This window comes from Schistocerca piceifrons, chromosome 5 (assembly GCF_021461385.2).
Source record: "Schistocerca piceifrons isolate TAMUIC-IGC-003096 chromosome 5, iqSchPice1.1, whole genome shotgun sequence".
Taxonomy (NCBI): Eukaryota; Metazoa; Arthropoda; class Insecta; order Orthoptera; family Acrididae; genus Schistocerca; species Schistocerca piceifrons.
The window spans coordinates 487794712-487816208 of NC_060142.1; the positions used below are offsets into that span (position 1 = coordinate 487794712).

Sequence of the window (21497 nt, forward strand, 5' to 3'; positions counted from 1 at the left end):
TAAACTATGGAAATAAATACAGAGACAAAGTAAATTACTGGAATTACAAATCGTAAGCTTACATACATAAAATCATGTCTTCAGAATATTCACAAGGGAAGAGAAAAAATGGAGAGCCTAGATGTATGATGAGTGAATCAACTCGAAACACTCACAACAACAGGTACAGACCAGAAGAATATTCTCGACCACGAGTAGTAATATAATACCAAATCAATCAAAACCACACCAAGTACAAACCGGAAAAAAATGATTTGATACCAGAAAATGAATAAAGTTCATAAGCATATCAATAAGTTCAATCATATATAAAGAGTAATTGCAAGAAGCATCTAGCCTCAATCAATAGTCGTACGCTCTCCTTGAGTTCACATACTCCGTCGTGATGACCAGAGGTACCCAAAACTGAGATAAGCATGAGTTTGTGCACAACTCAAATTCCAATCAGATACAATAATGCAGTACCCAGGATAAATACAGGTAAACAGAGTCATAAATTGTTTTGAATGATGACGTAATCCAGTAGCTTGAGAACCAAAATCTATGTATGAAAGCAAACATGTATACATCTTGTTATATTGTCTATACTAGTAAATGTCCTCCACACTCTTTGCTAATTGTCCATACAAACTAACCTATATACATAAAAGCCCAGAAGATTCATTTACCATTGATAAAAGAATACATACTGATTTCAAGTTACATAATGTATTGGGTAGTCAAGCCCTCTACTTGAAAAAACATATGTTTATGTGAAATAACACAGTCTTTGGCAGTCTTGACAAACAATTTACAAATCTTAGTCACAACACTGATGCCGTTAACAGGTCCTTGATACATTACCCAACACCTATGACCTCTTGTAAGTTAACTGGTCCAGCAGGGTATAGATTTAAGAGTCAGGAAGTCGTTTCTGAAAGTATTTCTATGGAGTGTAGCCATGTGTGGAAGTGAAACATGGAAGATAAATAGTTTGGACAAGATGAGAATAGAAGGTTTTTAAATGTGGTGTTGCAGAAAAATGCTGAAGATTAGATGGGTAGATCACATAACTAATGAGGAGGTATTGAATAGAATTGGAGAGAAGAGAAATTTGTGGCACAACTTGACTAGAAGAAGGGATTGGTTGGTAGGATACGTTCTGAGGCATCAAGGGATCACCAATTTAGTATTGGAGGGCATTGTGGAGGGTAAAAATTGTAGAGGGTGACCAAGAGATGAATACACTAAGCAGATTAAGAAGGATGTAGTTTGCGATAGGCACTGGGAGATGAAGAAGCTTGCACAGGATAGAGTAGCATGGAGAGCTGGATCAAACCAGTCTCTGGAATGAAGATCACAACAACAACACTTAATCTTGTCTCTAATTCGTTCAGATATACCACAAATAGTGCTACCTGCATCTCAGTCAAACTGTTACCTTCCCACTGATCAGTGTTAGTCTTAATGTAAGGACATCCAAAATCTGAATCATGATCTCTGTTTTTAGACCCTTCATGTAAAAGATGAAATTCAGTTTCATCAACTGCTACATCCACCCTGTCTTTACAGGGTTTTATCTACTTTACTGGTATCATATCACTACTTTGGCTAGTCATGTTGTCAGGTAAAGATTGAACACAATGAATAGATTCCATAGCATAACCATCATCATTTATTACAGAAGGAACACAAAATACATTATTGTCTAAATTACACTTCCTCCTTAGATCTTCTTTCACTTCATTCCACCAATTTGGATACAAATTTTGACTAACCACAGATAACTTATTTCAGAATGCACATTATCTATTTTATCATCAATATGGTCCCAAAAGTTTCATATTTATTCTCTAGGCTTGCAGATAACTCACTTTTACTGTTTGGATCAATACTCTGCATGGCAGTAATGAAAAACTGCTTTGACTGGACTGATATTCTATGACTCTGACTTACATCATCACATACACCACTTACCTTACCTGTTTTCACAAATAACTCTGAAACTTCATTATTCTTAAACTCCACAAATACCTGATACTCATCATAAATATCATTATCACCATCATCATATTCTTATGAAACTACTTCATCAACATCATTATCAACAGAAATCTCATCAACATCATAGTCACTTACCTCACCGACATTCATTCGCAATAAGCTACCAGTCTCAGAGTTATCAACCTCAGATATTTGACAGCTCTCATTCATATCTATGTGAAAGATACCACTTGTTTCGGATCCAGTACAGACATCACCTGATCTACATACATCAATAACACTGTTTTCTGGCCAAGAGGAGAAATAATTAGTACATACTATGTCAAAATTCTCATTAGTTTCACCTTCTAGTGTGTGATTAATACCTACATCACCATAATTAAACATAGTGCCCCAAAACTTTTGATCAAAACATAAATGAGAAATTAACATTTCTTCTGTTCTACTTCAGATACCTGTGCCACATTATTAACACTGTTATTATTATCTAATTGCAAGTGTAAACTGGGGGTTCTTTGCTTATTGTTTTTCCTTGCCCCAAAACTGTGGACCTTCATTGAGGTGGCCTGCTGTTTCCCATGTAGTTACCTCTATGATTGTTTCTTCTATTAACTCCTCATGAGTATCCCCATTACACCTATTCTGCTGATTTCAAAATTTCTGTCTCTACTACCATTTTCACCCTGATAGAAGTTACCTGTATCTCTGATTCTGTAGTTATTACCATTGTGATCTCTTATCATTCTGATTGTTATGGTACATACTTCTTTCTATTACTCTGTCCAGCCTCTCAACATATCGTAAAAGTTGTTCAAGACAATCATCAGGTCCAGGTACTAAATCCCACTGCAACCTTTCTGGTAATCTTCTTTTGAGTGCATCAGTCAATATAATTTCGTTAAATGGTTTGTCAAGGTGTGTTAATTTCGTAAGTTTATTCTTACAAAACTCTTTCAGAGTACTGTCTCTACTCCTATAATTAGGACCATTCAAAAGTTCACTTTTAATTCTCCCTTGTCCAGCTTTCGACCATGGTGCTGAAAATCCACTGGATGGAAATTGTCTGACGGAAAACTTTTGTTGGAGTGTTGGACCACACAATACCAATGTCTGTATAAAGATTTTTGTGAATACAATTTTCCTGAACTGCTGAAATTTTTTGATCTAAAACATTTACACGAGTTTGCATTTTGTTTTCAAAATTTAAAATTTTTTGATCAAAGTTACTAAAGTTATGTTCCATTCTTTTTGCTGTGGCCTTCTGTTCAACTCAGATGTCATTAACATTCTTTGTCTGTTTTGCAGATTTGCCAACTAACTCATTTTCTGAAACAATAAATTTGTTTTCCAAGACGTAACATTTTTCATTTACACTTTTTAATCCGTTTGACAACTGATTTTTAACTCTGAAACCTGATTTTTGGAAATATAGTTTTCCTGAACTGCTGAAAATTTTTGATATATACATTTACATGGTCTATTTGATATTGTATCCTACCCATTTTACTATTGTTTTTGGTTTTTAGGTCATTTAATTGCCCTTGTAATGAAGTAAATTTGCTATCATTGTAGGTCCTTATTTTAGTTAACTGCACTAAATTTGCTATTGTTATCTCTCTCCATTTTCTCTAGTTTTGCAAAAGTTAACTGCAAAATATCGGTTTTTACTGTTTCTTTGCTGAGTATGCTTTCACTCAGTTCAAACATGTCCTGACTGGGTCCCACAGCTTTCACTTCTACATCACTATTTCCTATGTCTCTGTCCATTTTGAAACAATCACATGAGTCCACAAACAAATTAATTTCACAAACAGTTTGTACTTATCTTTCCTTTTTGATGTCTCTTGTCATAGTTGTGACTTGATACGACTTTGTTGGGCAGTTCTCGGTCTTCTTTCTTCGTTTGATCAGAAATTCATTATAAACTGCAAATGGCCCAAATCACTGTCCCTTCTTCTGCAACAGACAGAACTTTATTATCAGTCATTTGATTCCAGATGATGCCCACAATTGTCATCTTACCATCCCTCATATCACCTGTTGACTGTCACTCTTCAAAATATAATCTTTTAATGAGCTTTGAGAGGAGTAAATTTTACAAATAAACTTTTTACTTATATTCTTTTCTCGTTACCGGATCCAGTTCATCATGTTTATGGATTGGTTCTTGAGGCTGAAATTTTTGACATTGCTGGTTACAAATGACATGATAATGTCTAAGTAAAGCCTGCTCCATAATTTCTGTTTTAGTAGTGTTTATTATATCACATTTTTCTATATCCCACCATCTTTACAATTGCCTCATCATTTTCAATAATTACATTGTTATTGCTAAACATAAAAACACATCCGATCACATCAGAGGCGTGTCTACTACTAACTCTTTCTGCAAGTACTAACAATATTCTAAAGAGTTTACAAAACAGAAAGAGTACACAAACTTTCTTGACAAAAAAATACTCTTCACCAAGTTATATCATTATTTTGCTAATGAATGCAGAAATAAATTTAATAAACATCATCAGATTGTGCAATTAATAGTAGGAATTTTAAGCATACCAGATGTTTTATAATTTCAAATATTTCTAAAAGAAGAGCAATTTTAACTGAACATGCAGAGTTAATACATATTGATTGTAGTAGACTAATAAAATAATTTCTTTTTATACATTTTAGCCTGAAATATAATACATTGTATACAAAATCGCATGTAATTCTTTTAATTAAACAGCTGACATAATGGTAACTTATATAACATTTGAAAATATTTTTGGTATCGATTACTTTTGTTGAATAAAGGTAATGTTAGAGGAGGGTGTCCCATTACAGACTGCATTTCCAAATGGTTGCATTGGTATGGCCAGACTGAAAAAGGTTGAGAATGGTAAACATATAGTCAAGAAGGCAAAATCTATTGATAATATGTGTAAACTGAAAAAAGCTATTTATGGACTTCATTAGACAGTGGTGTGCCAAGTTTAAGGAAACTCTAAAAATCTGTTGAATTGTGACCAATAAATGCAGATTTGTATACCATGTGTGTAGTCAAGGACAGTGTCCACATCTGATTAATTATTTAGGAAAAGCAAATAAAGTATGAGTTATCTTCCAGATTTGATGTCAAGAATTTTGGGGGCATGTGGTATAATCTGGGCAAAGACGCTGATCAACTGGAAATGAAGTCCCATGCTTCTTGACAGAGCATAGGAGAACAATGCGGGAGACCTGCACCGCCATACTAGGCAAGGTCCTAATGGAGGTGGTTTGCCTTCCTACAACCATAATTGGGGTGAGTGATGATGATAAAGACAGCACAACAACACCCTGTCATATCAGGCCCGTTGAAAATCCCTGAGCCTGCGAAGAATCGAAACCGAGACCCGTGCTTGGGAAACTAGAGCACTACCACAAGACCACGAGCTGTTGACTGCTGATCAATTAGATAACAAAAATTATAACAGTAATGGAAATTCCTGAATGGGGCAATATGTAAAGAAAGGGAAAGGCAACTGCTCACCTATAGCAGACCAGTGTGTGGTGTGCAGAAATACATATATGAAAAGACCATTCACACTACACACACACACACACTACACACACACACACACACACACACACACACACACACACACACACAATTACATTATATCAGGGTGGCTATATTAGAGGAGTGTTGAATCAAGTCTGATTGATTAAATGCAACCTGGTAAGAGTTTTATTGGCTACTGGACGCAAACCAAAGTTACAGCTGCCCCAGTTGAAAACCATACCCATTCAGGGAATTGGTTGGTATTCTGATGAACATTGTTGTAGCTGATTTGTAATGTTACTAACCCAGCCGATGACTGAAGTTCCTCAGAAGTATCTTAGTCTTGTAGTCTTACCCTGGAAACTGTTTGGGTTTGTTACTAAATTGAACAATAATGGACATAACACCACTGAGTAAATTTGACTTGTTTGGATATTTATTATTGTCAACACAAATTTTTAATTATGTTAATATTTCACAAATACCAGGGTAGCATATGCACTTTGTGATCCATGTCAGTGGCAACATATTTCGTAAGCAGTTAATAACAAACAAAAGATTCATGTCTATATGCAACAACCTTCCACAGATCACAGTTCATAATAAAAACATAGTCAGTTATGCATAGTTCTGAGAATGAGTCACATGTACATTAAGCACAGGATCAACTTTTACATGCCCTTTGAGAAGGAAATATTGATTGAGCAATTTTGACATTGAGGTGTTAACCAGTTGGTAGTTAGATGCAGACTCTGATGCCAAGATGTTAAGGCAAATTTTGTCAGAGAGGCGTTACCTGGGTGATAACCAACAGCAGGCTGCTGACATGCTGTCTAATGGGGTATATAAACAGGCTTAATGCTAATTTGTGAAATTGGTAATTATATTTTACTTTGTACCAGTATAACAGTCAAATTTATTAGACGCATTACTTTGTTGATTCCAGTACTGACTTTGTTTAACTGTATGTTAAATAATTATGAAACTATTAAAATTAGATGAACTATTTGTTTATTACTATGTTTAGCTACGTGGTGTTAAATGATTTCCAAATAAAATTCTCAGGTTCTTAGTTTCTCTAATTCATTCAATTACTTAGTTAGTGGCTTATTTGGATTATCAAATGTACTATCTGGATCAGAAAAATCAGACAACAAAAGTATAATGTCCAATCTGGGAAACAAACAAGCTTAAAAGTTCAAATAACAAAATAAATTTCAGGTGGGTCAAAACTCTAAATATGAATGATTTCTAAGTTAGTGAATTTTCAGAAAAAGTAAACTGGTTACTTGTAAGAGTAAAATTAGGGGTATGAATAAACAGTTATTTGCTCACCACATTTTCATTATTGCATGGCATGAGAACAATTTCAATTAAAGATTTTATCTTTAAGAAAATGTTTTATGTGAAAAAATGGCACTGGGATTACCAACACTTAAATAATTTAATGAACTATGAATTTTGATAAAGTACTGCTTAAATAGGAATTTTGACATTTTAAGTAAATGTGTTAGATCTGCTATCATCAAATAATTAAGAGAAAAAAATTGTTTATGTAAAGAAATGAAATAATAGCAAACAGCATTACTACCACTTTACTACATTTCAACTTGATCTGACACTTCTTATGCAGTTAACAAGTTAAGCCAGTATGATAAAAATAGCAGTATAGGCAAGCTGTTAAAAATGAATTCAGAAACACCTCAAGGCAATGAGTGACAAGAAGCAGACAAATGTCAATATTAAGGAGGGAATCTTAGATTTTACAGATGCTGTTTAGGGAAATTTCAAAACTGAAGTGAGATCACACACAGGATATAAATTCACCTTTTGCAGAGCAGTGATCTCATGGTGTTTGAGACTGCAGAGAGCCATTGCTGTTTTATCACCAGAAGATGATTTTGTGAGCCTATCCATGAACAGCAAAGAAAGCGAGTCACCTGTCAATATTTGTGAAAGAAATGCGGTCAAGGGAGCTTTCAAACATCTTGATGTTCATCTACAATCAGTCTTCTGAAAAGTTAGCATACAACCCACTTTCCATTCATATTTACAGAAAATTTTCTATTCGTCTTTGTACCCAATGTAATTAAAATATCTGCCCCGCAGAGAACACATTAATAAATGTGCTGACAGAACTACTTCCTGCACCAAAGCATGATAGTTGTGTTGAAGATTTGGTCTTTGAGTTCAAAATCCTGAATTTAACACTTTGTTTTTCATTTGTATCATGGGTGTAAAAATCAAGAGGGCATGGTAAGATTTATGTACTTGCTTTGTTATTCATAGGTGCTCCTATGTTTGGCTAGTTCTCCTTTGGCTTTGTTTGTATTGTGAGCTTTGACTCAGTTCTGTTTAGCCTTTTTTGCTGTAAACATATACAATAAATTTGTTCTGTAATTACATTTTGTGCGCACAAAGCTCCACAGCTCCAGCAACAAATACATTATATACATCCCATCCAGGACTTTGTGGAGTCATAAAAAATAAAATGTGTTGCAATAAAGTAAGGGAAGCAGTCGTGCAATACATCCTAGTCGGACACAGCTACAAAACAATAGAGTTATCAAATTGACCTGCAGGGTTCAATATAGTATAGTGTGTGTGATTTTTGGTATGACTCTAATGAAGACTTAACTGTGACTGAGTTTATATTAAAGAAAAAAAAGAGCATTTTAATTCATAATCTTGATAAAGTCATAAACTGAAATTGTGAACAGGCTGAGGGAAATATATCTTTTAAATTTTACATTTTTGTAAAATATTGATATGAAATAGTTCCTTTGTGGTTGATTTCAAAACTCTGAGTAAAATGATTGTGCATGTTGATCAAGCCACACAGCCATGAAGTGACATGAGGTGTTACAGTGTGTGTGAAATTGTATGCGAGAGGGATAGATAGATAACTTCAGTTTATTGAGAAAAGTCTGCCACTAGTTGTAGTACATCTGTGGAGATGGCTTTGCACTAGAGTCTCATATAGTTTATTTGAATTCTTGCTTCAGTATTTGCTAGTCTTACATTGTTAATATGAAGAAAAAGCTAAAGGTATTAATAAATATGCAATTAAGGAAGGAGTACAATGTTTTAGTTTGTTCAAAGCTAATTTGGAGGTCCCCCAGGAACTTAAAATGGTAATTATTAGAAGTAAGACAATGATCTCCTCATGTAAGAATAAATTTAACAAAGAAATATTTCACATTTATTATGGAATAATATTGTTGTATGACTCATGTACTTGACACATGGACCATAGGGATATGGTAAGAGAGACTGGAGCATTCTTGGAGAACATCATTATTTCTCTGTCTTTGCACAAATAGATCTGGAAAGTGAGTTTGCAGTGACTGAAAGGAGTGCTCTTGATCCAGCCGTGCGCAATGGCTGTAAACATAGATCAGGAGGAAGAGGGAGGCAGATTCAGAAGGAGTATAGCAAGAAGAGAGAAAAAAAATAGGTGACAAATTGGAATTGATATTCATGAGAAGTCTCTCTTTGAAAACAAGAATCAAATGGAGGTAATACGCATGAATGCTGAAAGGGCAGCTGAAAGTTAATGTTCCTGTTTATCTTCATGTGCAAACTTTGTATCCAGTTTAGTTTCCTCTTGGTTTCACTTCAAGATAACCTCTTAACTGTAGAGTATTTTTATCGTTACCACCAAGGCAAGACTCATGACCTGCTCTCACAACTTCAGATTTAGTAGTGCCTCTCTTCTGTATCTCAGGCAAAGCTCCAATCAGCCATAGCTACTGAGGTTGTGAGGACTTGGCACAACTTTACACTTGCACATGGTGACTTGTCTAAAGGAACAAACAAAGTTGTGGAACCCACAGGCTAAAGCACTGAAACAACAGTGGCAGAAAATGCCAGAGATGGATGCAGACCAGTGAGTGCTGATGTCAATTGGTAAAATAACCAAAGACCAGAATCAAAATCGGCCGAAGAACCAAAATGCAGAATCCAAAGTTGTTGTGAACAAAATCCACAGCACCAGAGAGAATTCTTTGAGTGTAGTCCAAGAGAGTAATGTAAAGTTGTGGTACTGAAACTATAAAGGCATATGATTGATGGCTTCATGTGCTGACAGCAAGTGATGGCTTGATGATCTGCATGAGTCCTTAGAGGTGCATGCCAGAGAATGCGCACAGCTATTGTCTGCTTGCCAGAGTGTGTGCCCAGTTTACTTAGAGCCAGCACCTCACATGAATGTGATACAAAGGCACTGACTTAGATACTGTTAATATCTCTGCCCCAAATTGTTAACACCTTTGTAAGACACAGAAGAGTGGTAATGTGTTGATAATTCAGTTGGTAAGGATATCACCTGCAAAAGGCAAGGTTCCCTCAAGTCCCATTTCAGCACGCAGTTTTAATCTGTTGGAAAGTTTCTTTATTGTCACAACTCTTCTGCCTGAAAAATTCCCCATTTCATACACTACATTCTTGTACTCTCTTCTACTTGACCATGGAATCCTCTCCATCTTTCTACACAACTAATTAATTGTTCCTCAGCAATACTTCAACTCTTTTTCTTTGACATATTTTCCTCTCTGATGAGCTTTGTATCAGAAGTACATGCTTCAGGTGCATTTGTTTCAGCCATCAGTTGGATTCCTAATTTCATACATGTATGAATAATTTGAGATGCTATTGAAAGCACACATAGCTCTGCTCATGTGTAGTGAATAAGCAACTCTAACCCGTGAACCTATGGAATTGTAGGCAGAATATATTAATAGCAAGTAGTTGCTCCTTGTAACCTTATTGCCCATGGACCCAACACCTGAACAAAGGAAAACAATTAACTTCACCACAGCATAAGGCCTGGAACACAGTACGTATTTATCAGCGAAGTCTGCTTTGCTTTACTAATCTGATGTCTGTAAGCAGTATGACAGTTCTCTAAGTAATGGATATTTCAATATTCACCGTTCTATAAATTGATTTTACTGCTGTAAATCTTTCAGAAAATATTAAATTGAATGATTCTGATAATGGTTTAATAGCTTACACAAGATTTCAATACCTTGCAGAAAATCTGTTGTATGTCTCTAAGAGTGGTAAGATCAAACTTTTTATGACCAATGAAACTACTGTGAGGTGTTATCAGTGTCTTTTGCATCATTAGCCAACTATGCAAAGAGCTGAATATCCCCATGCACAAATATATCTATAGAATAGAGTATCTACTTGCTTTACTTTCTCTATACCTCTGTGAAGAATTCCTCTTTCAGGGTGATACCAGCAGTTTTGGATCTTTTAGGGCAAGAAAAATTTGCAGTAGTAGTTCGTTTGTTTTGTATAAGCAAATCTTGATGCCTTTTATGTCATTAAAAAATCCTCTTCATCCATGACCAAAATGCCTTTAGTTTATTACTTCAGTTTTTCTTATTGCAGAAAATTCTAGAATGTCTTGTTATACTGCAAAGAAATATTAATACTCTTAGATTTATCAGCAACTGCTATTCAAACAAGAATGACTTTGTGTGGATTATACTTGCAATTTGTTGAAAATATTGTTGAAATACCTGTATTTGTCACTTATCTCTTTTCTCAGTTCTGTACAACAGCAAATCGTCCTGTCTGGTTCATATTCTCTGGAATGGGCAGCCAGTGGGCACAGATGGGTTCACAACTGATGAAGTTGCCAATATTTGCAGAATCAATTAGGAAGTGTCATGCAACACTAGAGCCACTGGGTATTGATTTAATAAATATAATAACAACAGCAGATGAATCAGTATTTGACAATATTGTCAACTGTTTTGTTGGGATTGCTGCCATACAGGTAAGGCTTAAATAATGGTAAATCCAGGATGGAATGTAACAATATTCTGAAAAGGGTAGTTGCTACTCACCATATAGAGGAGATGCTGAGTCACAAATAGGCATAGCAAAAAGACAGTCAGAAAATGAGCTTTCGGCCAATAAGGCCTTCATTGAAAATAGACAACACACACACAGACACACATACACAATGAGTGAAATGCATTTGTGTGTGTGTGTGTGTGTGTGTGTGTGTGTGTGTGTGTGTGTGTGTGTGTGTGTGTCTGTTTTTTCCATTTTCAACAAAGGCCTTGTTGGCTGATAGTTCACTTTCTGACAGTTTTTTATTGTTCTTATCTGTTACTCAGCATTTCTGCTATATGGCAAATAACAACTATCCTGTTTATAATATTGTAAGATTCAAATAGTTTTATTAAGAATGTATTCTTAGATAACACTTATCAGGGTAACAAATTCATCCACATGGACTGATCTCAACATTTGTTTCTCAATAATTTGCAATTTGTAATTTATTTGTGTGAAACATGTAATTACATGCATAGCAATTGGTAGTCCAATACAACAGTATACAATCTAATTTAACTTCATAATAGGAACTTAAGAATGTAGCCCAAATTGTTGTTGTTGTTGTGGTCTTCAGTCCTGAAACTGGTTTGATGCATCTCTCCATGCTACTCTATCCTGTGCAAGCTTTTTCATATCCCAGTAGCTACTGCAGCCTACATCCTTCTGTAGGTATTCTGTTTAGTGTATTCATCTCTTGGTCTCCCTCTATGAGTTTTACCCTCCACGCTGTCCTCCAGTACTAAATTAGTGATCCCTTGATGCCTCAGAACATGTCCTACCAACCAATCCCTTCTTCTAGTCATGTTGTGCCACAAACTCCTCTTCTCCACAATTCTATTCAGTACCTCCTCATTAGCTACGTGATCTACCCATCTAATCTTCAGCATTCTTCTGTAGCACCACATTTCAAAAACTTCTATTCTCTTCTTGTCCAAACTATTTATTGTCCATGTTTCACTTCCATACATGGCTGCACTCCATACTAATACTTTCAGAACCGACTTCGTGACACTTAAATCTATACTCGATGTTAACAAATTTCTCTTCTTCAGAAATGCTTTCCTCACCATTGCCATTTTAATTTTATATCCTCTCTACTTTGACCATCATCAGTTATTTTGCTCCCCAAATAGCAAACTCATTCACTACTTTTAGTGTCCCATTTCCTAATTAATTCCCTCAGCATCACCCAAATTAATTCGACTACATTCCATTATCCTTGTTTTGCTTTTTTTGAATTTCATCTTATATCTTCCTTTCAAGACACTGTGCATTCCGTTCAACTGCTCTTCCAGGTCCTTTACTGTCTCTGACAGAATTACAATGTCATCGGCAAACCTAAAAAGTTTTTATTTCTTCTACATGGATTTTGAGTCCTACTCTGAATTTTTCTTTTGTTTCCTTTATTGCTTGCTCAATATACAGAGTGAATAACATCAGAGATAGGATACAACCCTGCCTCCTCCCTTCCCAACCACTGCTTCCCTTTCATGCCCCTCAACTCTTATAACTGCCATCTGCTTTCTGTACAAATTGTAAACAGGCTTTTGACCCCTGTAATTTACCCCTGCCACCTTCAGAATTTGAAAGAGAGTATTCCAGTCAACATTGTCAAAAGCTTTCTCTAAGCCTACAAATGCTAGAAACATAGGTTTGCCTTTCCTTAATCTTTCTTCTAAGATAAGTCGTAGGGTCAGTATTGCCTCACGTGTTCCAACATTTCTACGGAATCCGAACTGATCTTCCCCGATGTCGGCTTCTACCAGTTTTTCCATTTGTCTGTAAAGAATTCATGTTAGTATTCTGCAGCTGTGACTTACTAATCTGATAGTTCAGTAATTTTCACATCTGTCAACACCTGCTTTCTTTGGGAATTGAATTATTATATTCTTCTTGAAGTCTGAGGGAATTTTGCCTGTCTCATACATCTTGCTCACCAAATGGTAGAGTCAGGACTGGCTCTCCCAAGGCTGTCAGTAGTTCTAATGGGCTGTTGTCTACTCCCTGAGTCTTGTTTTGACTTAGGTCTTTCAGTGCTCTGTTAAACTCTTCATGCAGTATCATATCTCCCATTTCATCTTCATCTACCACCTCTTCCATTTCCATAATATTGTCCCCAAGAACATCGCCCCTGTATAGACCCTCTATATACTCCTTGCACCTTGGTGCTTTCCCTTCTTTGCTTAGAACTGGGTTTCCAACTGAGCTCTTGATATTCATGCAAGTGGTTCTCTTTTCTCCAAAGGTCTATTTAATTTTCCTGTAGGCAGTATCTATCTTACCCCTCATGAGATAAGCCTCTACATCCTTACATTTGTCCTCTAGCCATCCCTGCTTAGCCATTTTGCACTTCCTCATTTTTGATACATTTGTATTCCTTTTTGCCTGCTTCATTTACTGCATTTTTGTAATTTCTCCTTTCATAAATTAAATTTAGTATCTTTTCTGTTACCCAAGGATTTCTACTAGCCCTCGTCTTTTTACCTACTTGATCCTCTGCTGCCTTCACTATTTCATTCCTCAAAACTACTCATTCTTCTTCTACTGTATTTCTTTCCCCCATTCCTGTCAGTTGTTCCCTTATGCTCTCCCTGAAACTCCGTACAACCTCTGGTTCTTTCAGTTTATCCAGGTCCCATCTCCATAAATTCCCACCTTTTTGCAGTTTCTTCAGTTTTAATCTACAGTTTATAACCAATAGATTGTGGCCAGAGTCCACATCTGCCCCTGGAAATGTCTTACAATTTAAAATCTGGTTCCTTAAACACTGACTTACCATTATATAATCTATCTGAAACTTTCTAGTATCTCCAGGGTTCTTCCATGTATACAACCTTCTTTCATGATTCTTGAACCAAGTGTTAGCTGTGATTAAGTTACGCTCTGTGCAAAATTCTACCAGACGGCTTCCTCTTTCATTTCTTAGCCCCAATCCATATTCACCTGCTACGTTTCCTTCTCTTCCTTTTCCTACTGTCAAATTCCAGTCACCCATGACTATTAAATTTTCATCTCCCTTCACTACCTGAATAATTTCTTTTATCTCATCATACATTTCATCAATTTCTTCATCATCTGCAGAGGTAGTTGGCATATAAACTTGTAATACTGTAGTAAGCATAGGCTTTGTGTCCATCTTGGCCACAATAATGCGTTCACTATGCTGTTTGTAGTAGCTTACCCACACTCCTATTTTTTTTTTATTCATTATTAAACCGACTCCTGCATTACCTGTATTTGATTGTGTATTTATAAACCTGTATTCACCCGACCAAAAGTCTTGTTCCTCCTGCCACCGAACTTCACTAATTCCCACTATATCTAACTTTAACCTATCCATTTCCCTTTTTAAATTTTCTAACCTACCTGCCCGATTAAGGGATCTGACATTCCACACTCTGATTCTTAGAACGCCAGTTTTCTTTCTCATGATAACGATGTCCCCTTGAGTAGTCCCCACCCGGAGATCCGAATGTGGGACTATTTTACCTCCGGAATATTTTACGCAAGAGGATGCCATCATCATTTAATCATACAGTAAAGCTGCATGCCCTCAGGAAAAATTACGGCTGTAATTTCCCCTTGCTTTCAGCCGTTCGCAGGACCACAACAGCAAGGCCGTTTTGGTTAGTGTTACAGGGCCAGATCAGTCAATCATCCAGACTTTTGCCCCTGCAACTATTGAAAAGGCTGCTGCCCCTCTTCAGGAACCACACGTTTGTCTGGCCTCTCAACAGATACCCCTCCATTGTTGTTGCACCGACGGTACAGCTATCTGTATCGTTGAGGCACGCAAGCCTCCCCACCAATGACAAGGTCCATGGTTCACGGGGGAGGGGGGGGGGGGGCGGTAGTCCAAATTATTTGACATAATAATACTTTAGATTTTAGTTTCTACAGTAGGCTATAGAAGCACTTCTCAATGAGCCACGATTTTAGATGTTTTTTGAATGTCTCTCCAGTTATTACCTTCAGTTTATTTGGCGGTGCATTGAAGTATTTTGCTCCATTAATATATGGGCTGTTTGCAGTTTTTTTTTTTCAGTCTTCTGTGTATCATATGGTAATTTTGTACTTGTCTAGTATTGCGATCATGAATTTCTGCATTACAACAGGTATATTTCTTGTCTTCTACAGTTAATACTATTGTTTCAAACATATACATTGAATAGATAGTCAGAATTTTAAATTCTATAAACAATTCCTTACATGATGTTCTAGCAACTTTTTTGCCTAATATTCTCAAGGCTCTTTTCTGGAGTTTAAATACTCGATCTACATGAGTTTTGGAAGCCCCCCCCTCTGGTGCAAGACCATATGCTAGAAATGGATGTATTAAACCAAAATACATCATCCTCATTGTTTGGGTATTGACATACGGAGCTATTCTTCTTAAAACATACTGGCCTGATGATAGCCTTGCACATACACTGTCAATTTTTTGTGTCCATTGTAGTTTGCTATCTATGCATATACCTAGGAATTTACACTCATTGCAGATTTTCCCTACGATATTACTATCTTGAGAATCTATACAAGTTTGCAAATCACCAACATTGAAGGGGATTATATTTGTTTTTGACTTTTAGATTGTCATTTTCAAACTTTTCCTTTGCATTATCTATAAATTTTTTTACCTCTATGCCGAGATTAAGAATATCATTTCCCCAACAAAGGCCTGAAGTGGCATCTGCATACATTGTAATGAAGGTATCATTTTTTTACTATCTTTGGAAGCTACCAAGACAACTGTCACTCAAAGTATCATGTCATGATTTTAGTATTAAAACAACTATGAAATACTTTCTTTTTTATCTTTTTGTAGTGGCGAGACAGGGGCCACAAGCAGATTTCCATACGTGTATTGTTTTAAGAAGAATTTTGAATTTTACAACCTAGTTTGTTGACACTGAAGGCAAAGTAGCAAAGCTACAGTGGCCAAGAAACTGCGTCATGTCACTATATGTTGTTTGTTAATGTTCATGCGTGCCCTTGACTGCTCTCATATTTCAGAATGAAATTTTCACTCTGCAGCAGAGTGGCCACTGATATGGAACTTCCTAGCAGATCAAGATCTGAACTCAGGACCTCTCTGCCTTTCATAGGCAAGTGCTCTACCAAATGACCTCCAAAGGATGACTCATGACCTGTCCTTATGGCTTTACTTCCACCAGTACATCATCTGGCACCTTTCAAACTTCACAGAACTTATTCTTAAAACTTGCAAGACTAGAATTCCTGGAAGAAAATGTATTGTGGAAACATGGCAAAGCCACAGCTTTGAGCATGCTACCAGAATGAAATTTTCATGCTGCAGCAGAGTGATGAGTTCATTTCAGTCAAGAGATCTGGTGTGTTGAAGAAGTTAAGCATAGATTTAGGTTTTTAAAATAAGTTTGCTTTGCCTTGGAGTTCAAACACTTACCACCCTAGCACCAAAAAGGCTAAGAAAAGTCTTACGGTGACTATTATATCATCCGTTCTCCGAGGAGAGCTAGTCCCGCAAGTTTCATAGGAGAGCTTCTGTGAACTGTGAGGATAGATCGTAAGTCATGCTTGGGTAGCTTAGTTGATAGTTTATTTTCCCATGAAAGGCAAAGTTGCTGAGTTTGGGTAGGTCAAAAACACAGTTTTAATCCATCAGGAAGTTTCATACCAGTGCACACTCTGCTACAGAGAGAAAATTTCATTTTGGAGTATGATAGCAGTCAAGAACATGCATAAGCAGTAATAAGCAACATGTAATGACGTGACACAAATTTTCGGCCATTGTGGCATTAGAGAGAAAATCTATGAGAAAAACTTTTGGTGTATTAAGAAACACAGAAGCAGTAAGTAAACAATAAGTAAAATAACAACAGATATTTTGGGACAGGTCTGGTATAAATGGGCACACACTTTGTGTCCAAAAATATCTTTTATACTTTGCTTATTGTTTACTTACTGCTTCTGGTTTTCTTAATATACCAGAAATTTTTCTCATAGTTGTTCTTCTAATTTGCCTAATTGCTAACAACAACATCTAGTATGCAGATATTTCATTCACCTTGGATTTCCTTCAGTCTAATATAGAATTCAGCTTTCAGTAACCCTGCAGGGAATGTCAGGGTATGAGGTGTAGTTCCCGTTGAGGCTATAGGATGAAACTGCAATGTCTGATACACTATATACCAACTTTTTTTATAATGGAAGATTTCTTCAGTGTGCTGCATGTACATAAAACATTACCATTTTATCTTCAGTTAGCTATACATGGAAGAATCCTGGAGATACTAAAAGGTATCAGATAGATTATATAATGGTAAGACAGAGATTTAGGAACCAGGTTTTAAATTGTAGGACATTTCCAGGGGCAGATGTGGACTCTGACCACAATCTGTTGGTTATGAACTGTAGATTAAAACAGAAGAAATTGCAAAAAGGTGGGAATTTAACGAGATGGGACCTGGATAAACTGACTAAACCAGAGGTCGTACAGAGTTTCAGGGAGAGCATAAGCGGACAATTGACAGGAATGGTGGAAAGAAATACAGTAGAAGAAGAATGGGCAGCTCTGAGGGATGAAGTAGTGAAGGCAGCAGAGGATCAAGTAGGTAAAAAGACGAGGGCTAGTAGAAATCCTTGGGTAACAGAAGAAATATTGAATTTAATTGATGAAAGGAGAAAATATAAAAATGCAGTAAATGAAGCAGGCAAAAAGGAATACAAACGTCTCAAAAATGAGATCGACAGGAAGTGCAAAATGGCTAAGCAGGCATGGCTAGAGGTCAAATGTAAGGATGTGGAGGCTTATCTCACTAGGGGTAAGATAGATACAGTCTACAGGAAAATTAAAGAGACCTTTGGAGGAAAGAGAGCCATTTCCATGAATATCAAGAGCTCAGATGGAAACCCAGTTCCAAGCAAAGAGGGGAAAGTAGAAAGAAAGGTGGAAGAAGTATATAGAGGGTCCATACAAGGGCAATGTACTTGAAGACAATATTATGGAAATGGAAGAGGATGTAGATGAAGATGAAATGGGAGATACGATACTGTGTGAAGAGTTTGACAGAGCACTGAAAGACCTGAGTCGAAACAAGGCCCCGGGAGTAGACAACGTTCCATTAGAACTACTGATGGCCTTGGGAGAGCCAGTCCTGACAAAACTCTACCATCTGGTGAGCAAAATGTATGAAACAGGCGAAATACCCTCAGACTTCAAGAAGAATATAATAATTCCAATCCCAAAGAAAGCAGGTGTTGACAAATGTGAAAATTACCGAACTATCAGTTTAATAAGTCACAGCTGCAAAATACTAACACAAATTCTTTACAGGCGAATGGAAAAACTGGTTGAAGCCGACCTCAGGGAAGATCAGTTTGGATTCCGTAGAAATGTTGGAGCACGTGATGCAATACTGACCTTACGACTTATCCTAGAAGAAAGATTAAGGAAAGGCAAACCTACGTTTCTAGCATTTGTAGACTTAGAGAAAGCTTTTGACAATCTTGACTGGAATACTCTCTTTCAAATTCTAAAGATGGCAGGGGTAAAATACAGGGAGTGAAAGGCTATTTACAATTTGTACAGAAACCAGATGGCAGTTATAAGAGTCAAGGCACATGAAAGGGAAGCAGTGGTTGGGAAGGGAGTGAGACAGGGTTGTAGCCTGTCCCCAATGTTATTCAATCTGTATATTGAGCAAGCAGTAAAGGAAACAAAAGAAAAATTTGGCATAGGTATTAAAATCCAGGGAGAAGAAATAAAAACTTTGAGGTTCACTGATGACATTGTAATTCTGTCAGAGACAGCAAAGGACTTGAGGAGCAGTTGAATGGAATGGACAGTGTCTTGAATGGAGGATATAAGATGAACATCAATAAAAGCAAAACAAGGATAATGGAATGTAGTCGAATTAAGTCGGGTGATGCTGAGGGAATTAGATTAGGAAATGAGACACTTAAAGTAGTAAAGGAGTTTTGCTATTTGGGGAGCAAAATAACTGATGATAGTAGAAGTAGAGGGGATATAAAATGTAGACTGGCAATGGCAAGGAAAGCGTTTCTGAAGAAGAGAAATTTGTTAACATCGAGTATAGATTTAAGTGTCAGGAAGTGGTTTCTGAAGGTATTTGTATGGAGTTTAGCCATGTATGGAAGTGAAACATGGAAGATAAATAGTTTAGACATGATGAGAATAGAAGCTTTTGAAATGTGGTGTTACAGAAAAATGCTGACGATTAGATAGGTAGATCACATGACTAATGAGGAGGTATTAAACAGAATTGGAGAGAAGAGAAATTTGTGGCACAAATTGACTAGAAGAAGGGATTGGTAGGTAGGAGATGTTCTGAGGCATCAAGGAATCACCAATTTAGTATTGGAGGGCATTGTGGAGGGTAAAAATTGTAGAGGGAGACCACGAGATGAATACACTAAGTAGATTCAGGAGGATGTAGGTTGCAGTAGGTACTGGGAGATGAAGGAGCTTGCACGGGATAGATTAGCGTGGAGAGCTGTATCAAACCAGTCTCAGGACTGAAGACAACAACAACAACAACAACAACAAGCTAATATTTCAAGAAACACTGGTAATTCTGTCTTGTCAAGTATTTATATATAAACAAATGAGTATCTCCTTCATATGCCACTTTACGTAGTGAAAATAAATATGAAGTTTTCTCTGTTCGAAGATATTATCACAATATAGCTCTAAGGTGCACAAACATATCCGCATCGGACACAGTCATGGAGTAGTGGAAGAGGCTTAGAAGTGGTTCACAGTATACAACTTGATCTAATAAAGACTTATGTTATGCAATTTGAGACAGGTAAAAATGACTTATAGGTGTCGGAAGTAGACATAATGGGCACACAATTTTTGAGGCTCCATGTGTGAACTTCCTAGGAATCCTGATGGGTGATAAACTGAAGTCTGCTTGTGTCTGTACACATACAAAGACACAAGCAATGTGTATGTGAAGATGGATATGTGTGTGTATGCGAGTGTATACCTGTCCTTTTTCCCCCTAAGGTAAGTCTTTCCGCTCCCGGGATTGGAATGACTCCTTACTCTCTCCCTTAAAACCCACATCCTTTCGTCTTTCCCTCTTTCCTGATGAAGCAATCGTTTGTTGCGAAAGCTTGAATTTTGCGTGTATGTTCGTGTGTCTATCGACCTGCCAGCGCTTTCGTATTGTAACTTACATCATCTTTGTTTTTATGTATATATATATATATATATATAATAGAGGGAAACATTCCACGTAGGAAATATATATCTAAAAACAAAGATGATGTGACTTACCAAATGAAAGTGCTGGCAGGTCGACAGACACACAAACAAACACAAACATATACACAAAATTCAAGCTTTTGCAACAAACTGTTGCCTCATCAGGAAAGAGGGAAGGAGAGGGAAAGATGAAAGGATGTGGGTTTTAAGGTAGAGGGTAAGGAGTCATTCCAATCCCGGGAGTGGAAAGACTTACCTTAGGGGGAAAAAAGGACGGGTATAAACTCGCACACACACACATATCCATCCACACATATACAGACACAAGCAGACATATTTAAAGACAAAGTGTTTGGGCAGAGATGTCAGTCGAGGCAGAAGTGCAGAGGCAAAGATGTTGTTGAATGACAGGTGAGGTATGAGTGGCGGCAACTTGAAATTAGCGGAGATTGAGGCCTGGTGGATAACGGGAAGAGAGGATATATTGAAGAGCAAGTTCCCATCTCCGGAGTTCGGATAGGTTGGTGTTAGTGGGAAGTATCCAGATAACCCGGATGGTGTAACACTGTGCCAAGATGTGCTGGCCGTGCACCAAGGCATGTTTAGCCACAGGGTGATCCTCATTACCAAAAAACACTGTCTGCCTGTGTCCATTCATGCGAATGGACAGTTTGTTGCTGGTCATTCCCACATAGAATGCGTCACAGTGTAGGCAGGTCAGTTGGTAGATCACGTGGGTGCTTTCACACGTGGCTCTGCCCCACCGACACCCCGCACCCCTACCTTCTACCTTCTTCCTAAAATTCACAAACCCAATCATCCAGGCCGTTGTAGCTGGTTACCAAGCCCCCACAGAATGTATCTCTGCCTACGTAGATCAACACCTTCAACCCATCCTTCATCAAAGACACCAAC

At 37.1% G+C, this 21497-nt stretch overlaps 1 protein-coding gene across 1 annotated transcript in view; it reads left to right on the plus strand.

Annotated features, from left to right (window-relative positions):
• LOC124798507 (fatty acid synthase-like) overlaps positions 1-21497 on the plus strand; it is a 379784-nt gene that overhangs the window by 110229 nt on the left and 248058 nt on the right. Inside the window, exon 10 of the mRNA XM_047261946.1 lies at positions 11073-11303. Coding sequence (XP_047117902.1) covers positions 11073-11303 — 231 coding nt within the window. The remainder of the gene's footprint in view (positions 1-11072; positions 11304-21497) is intronic.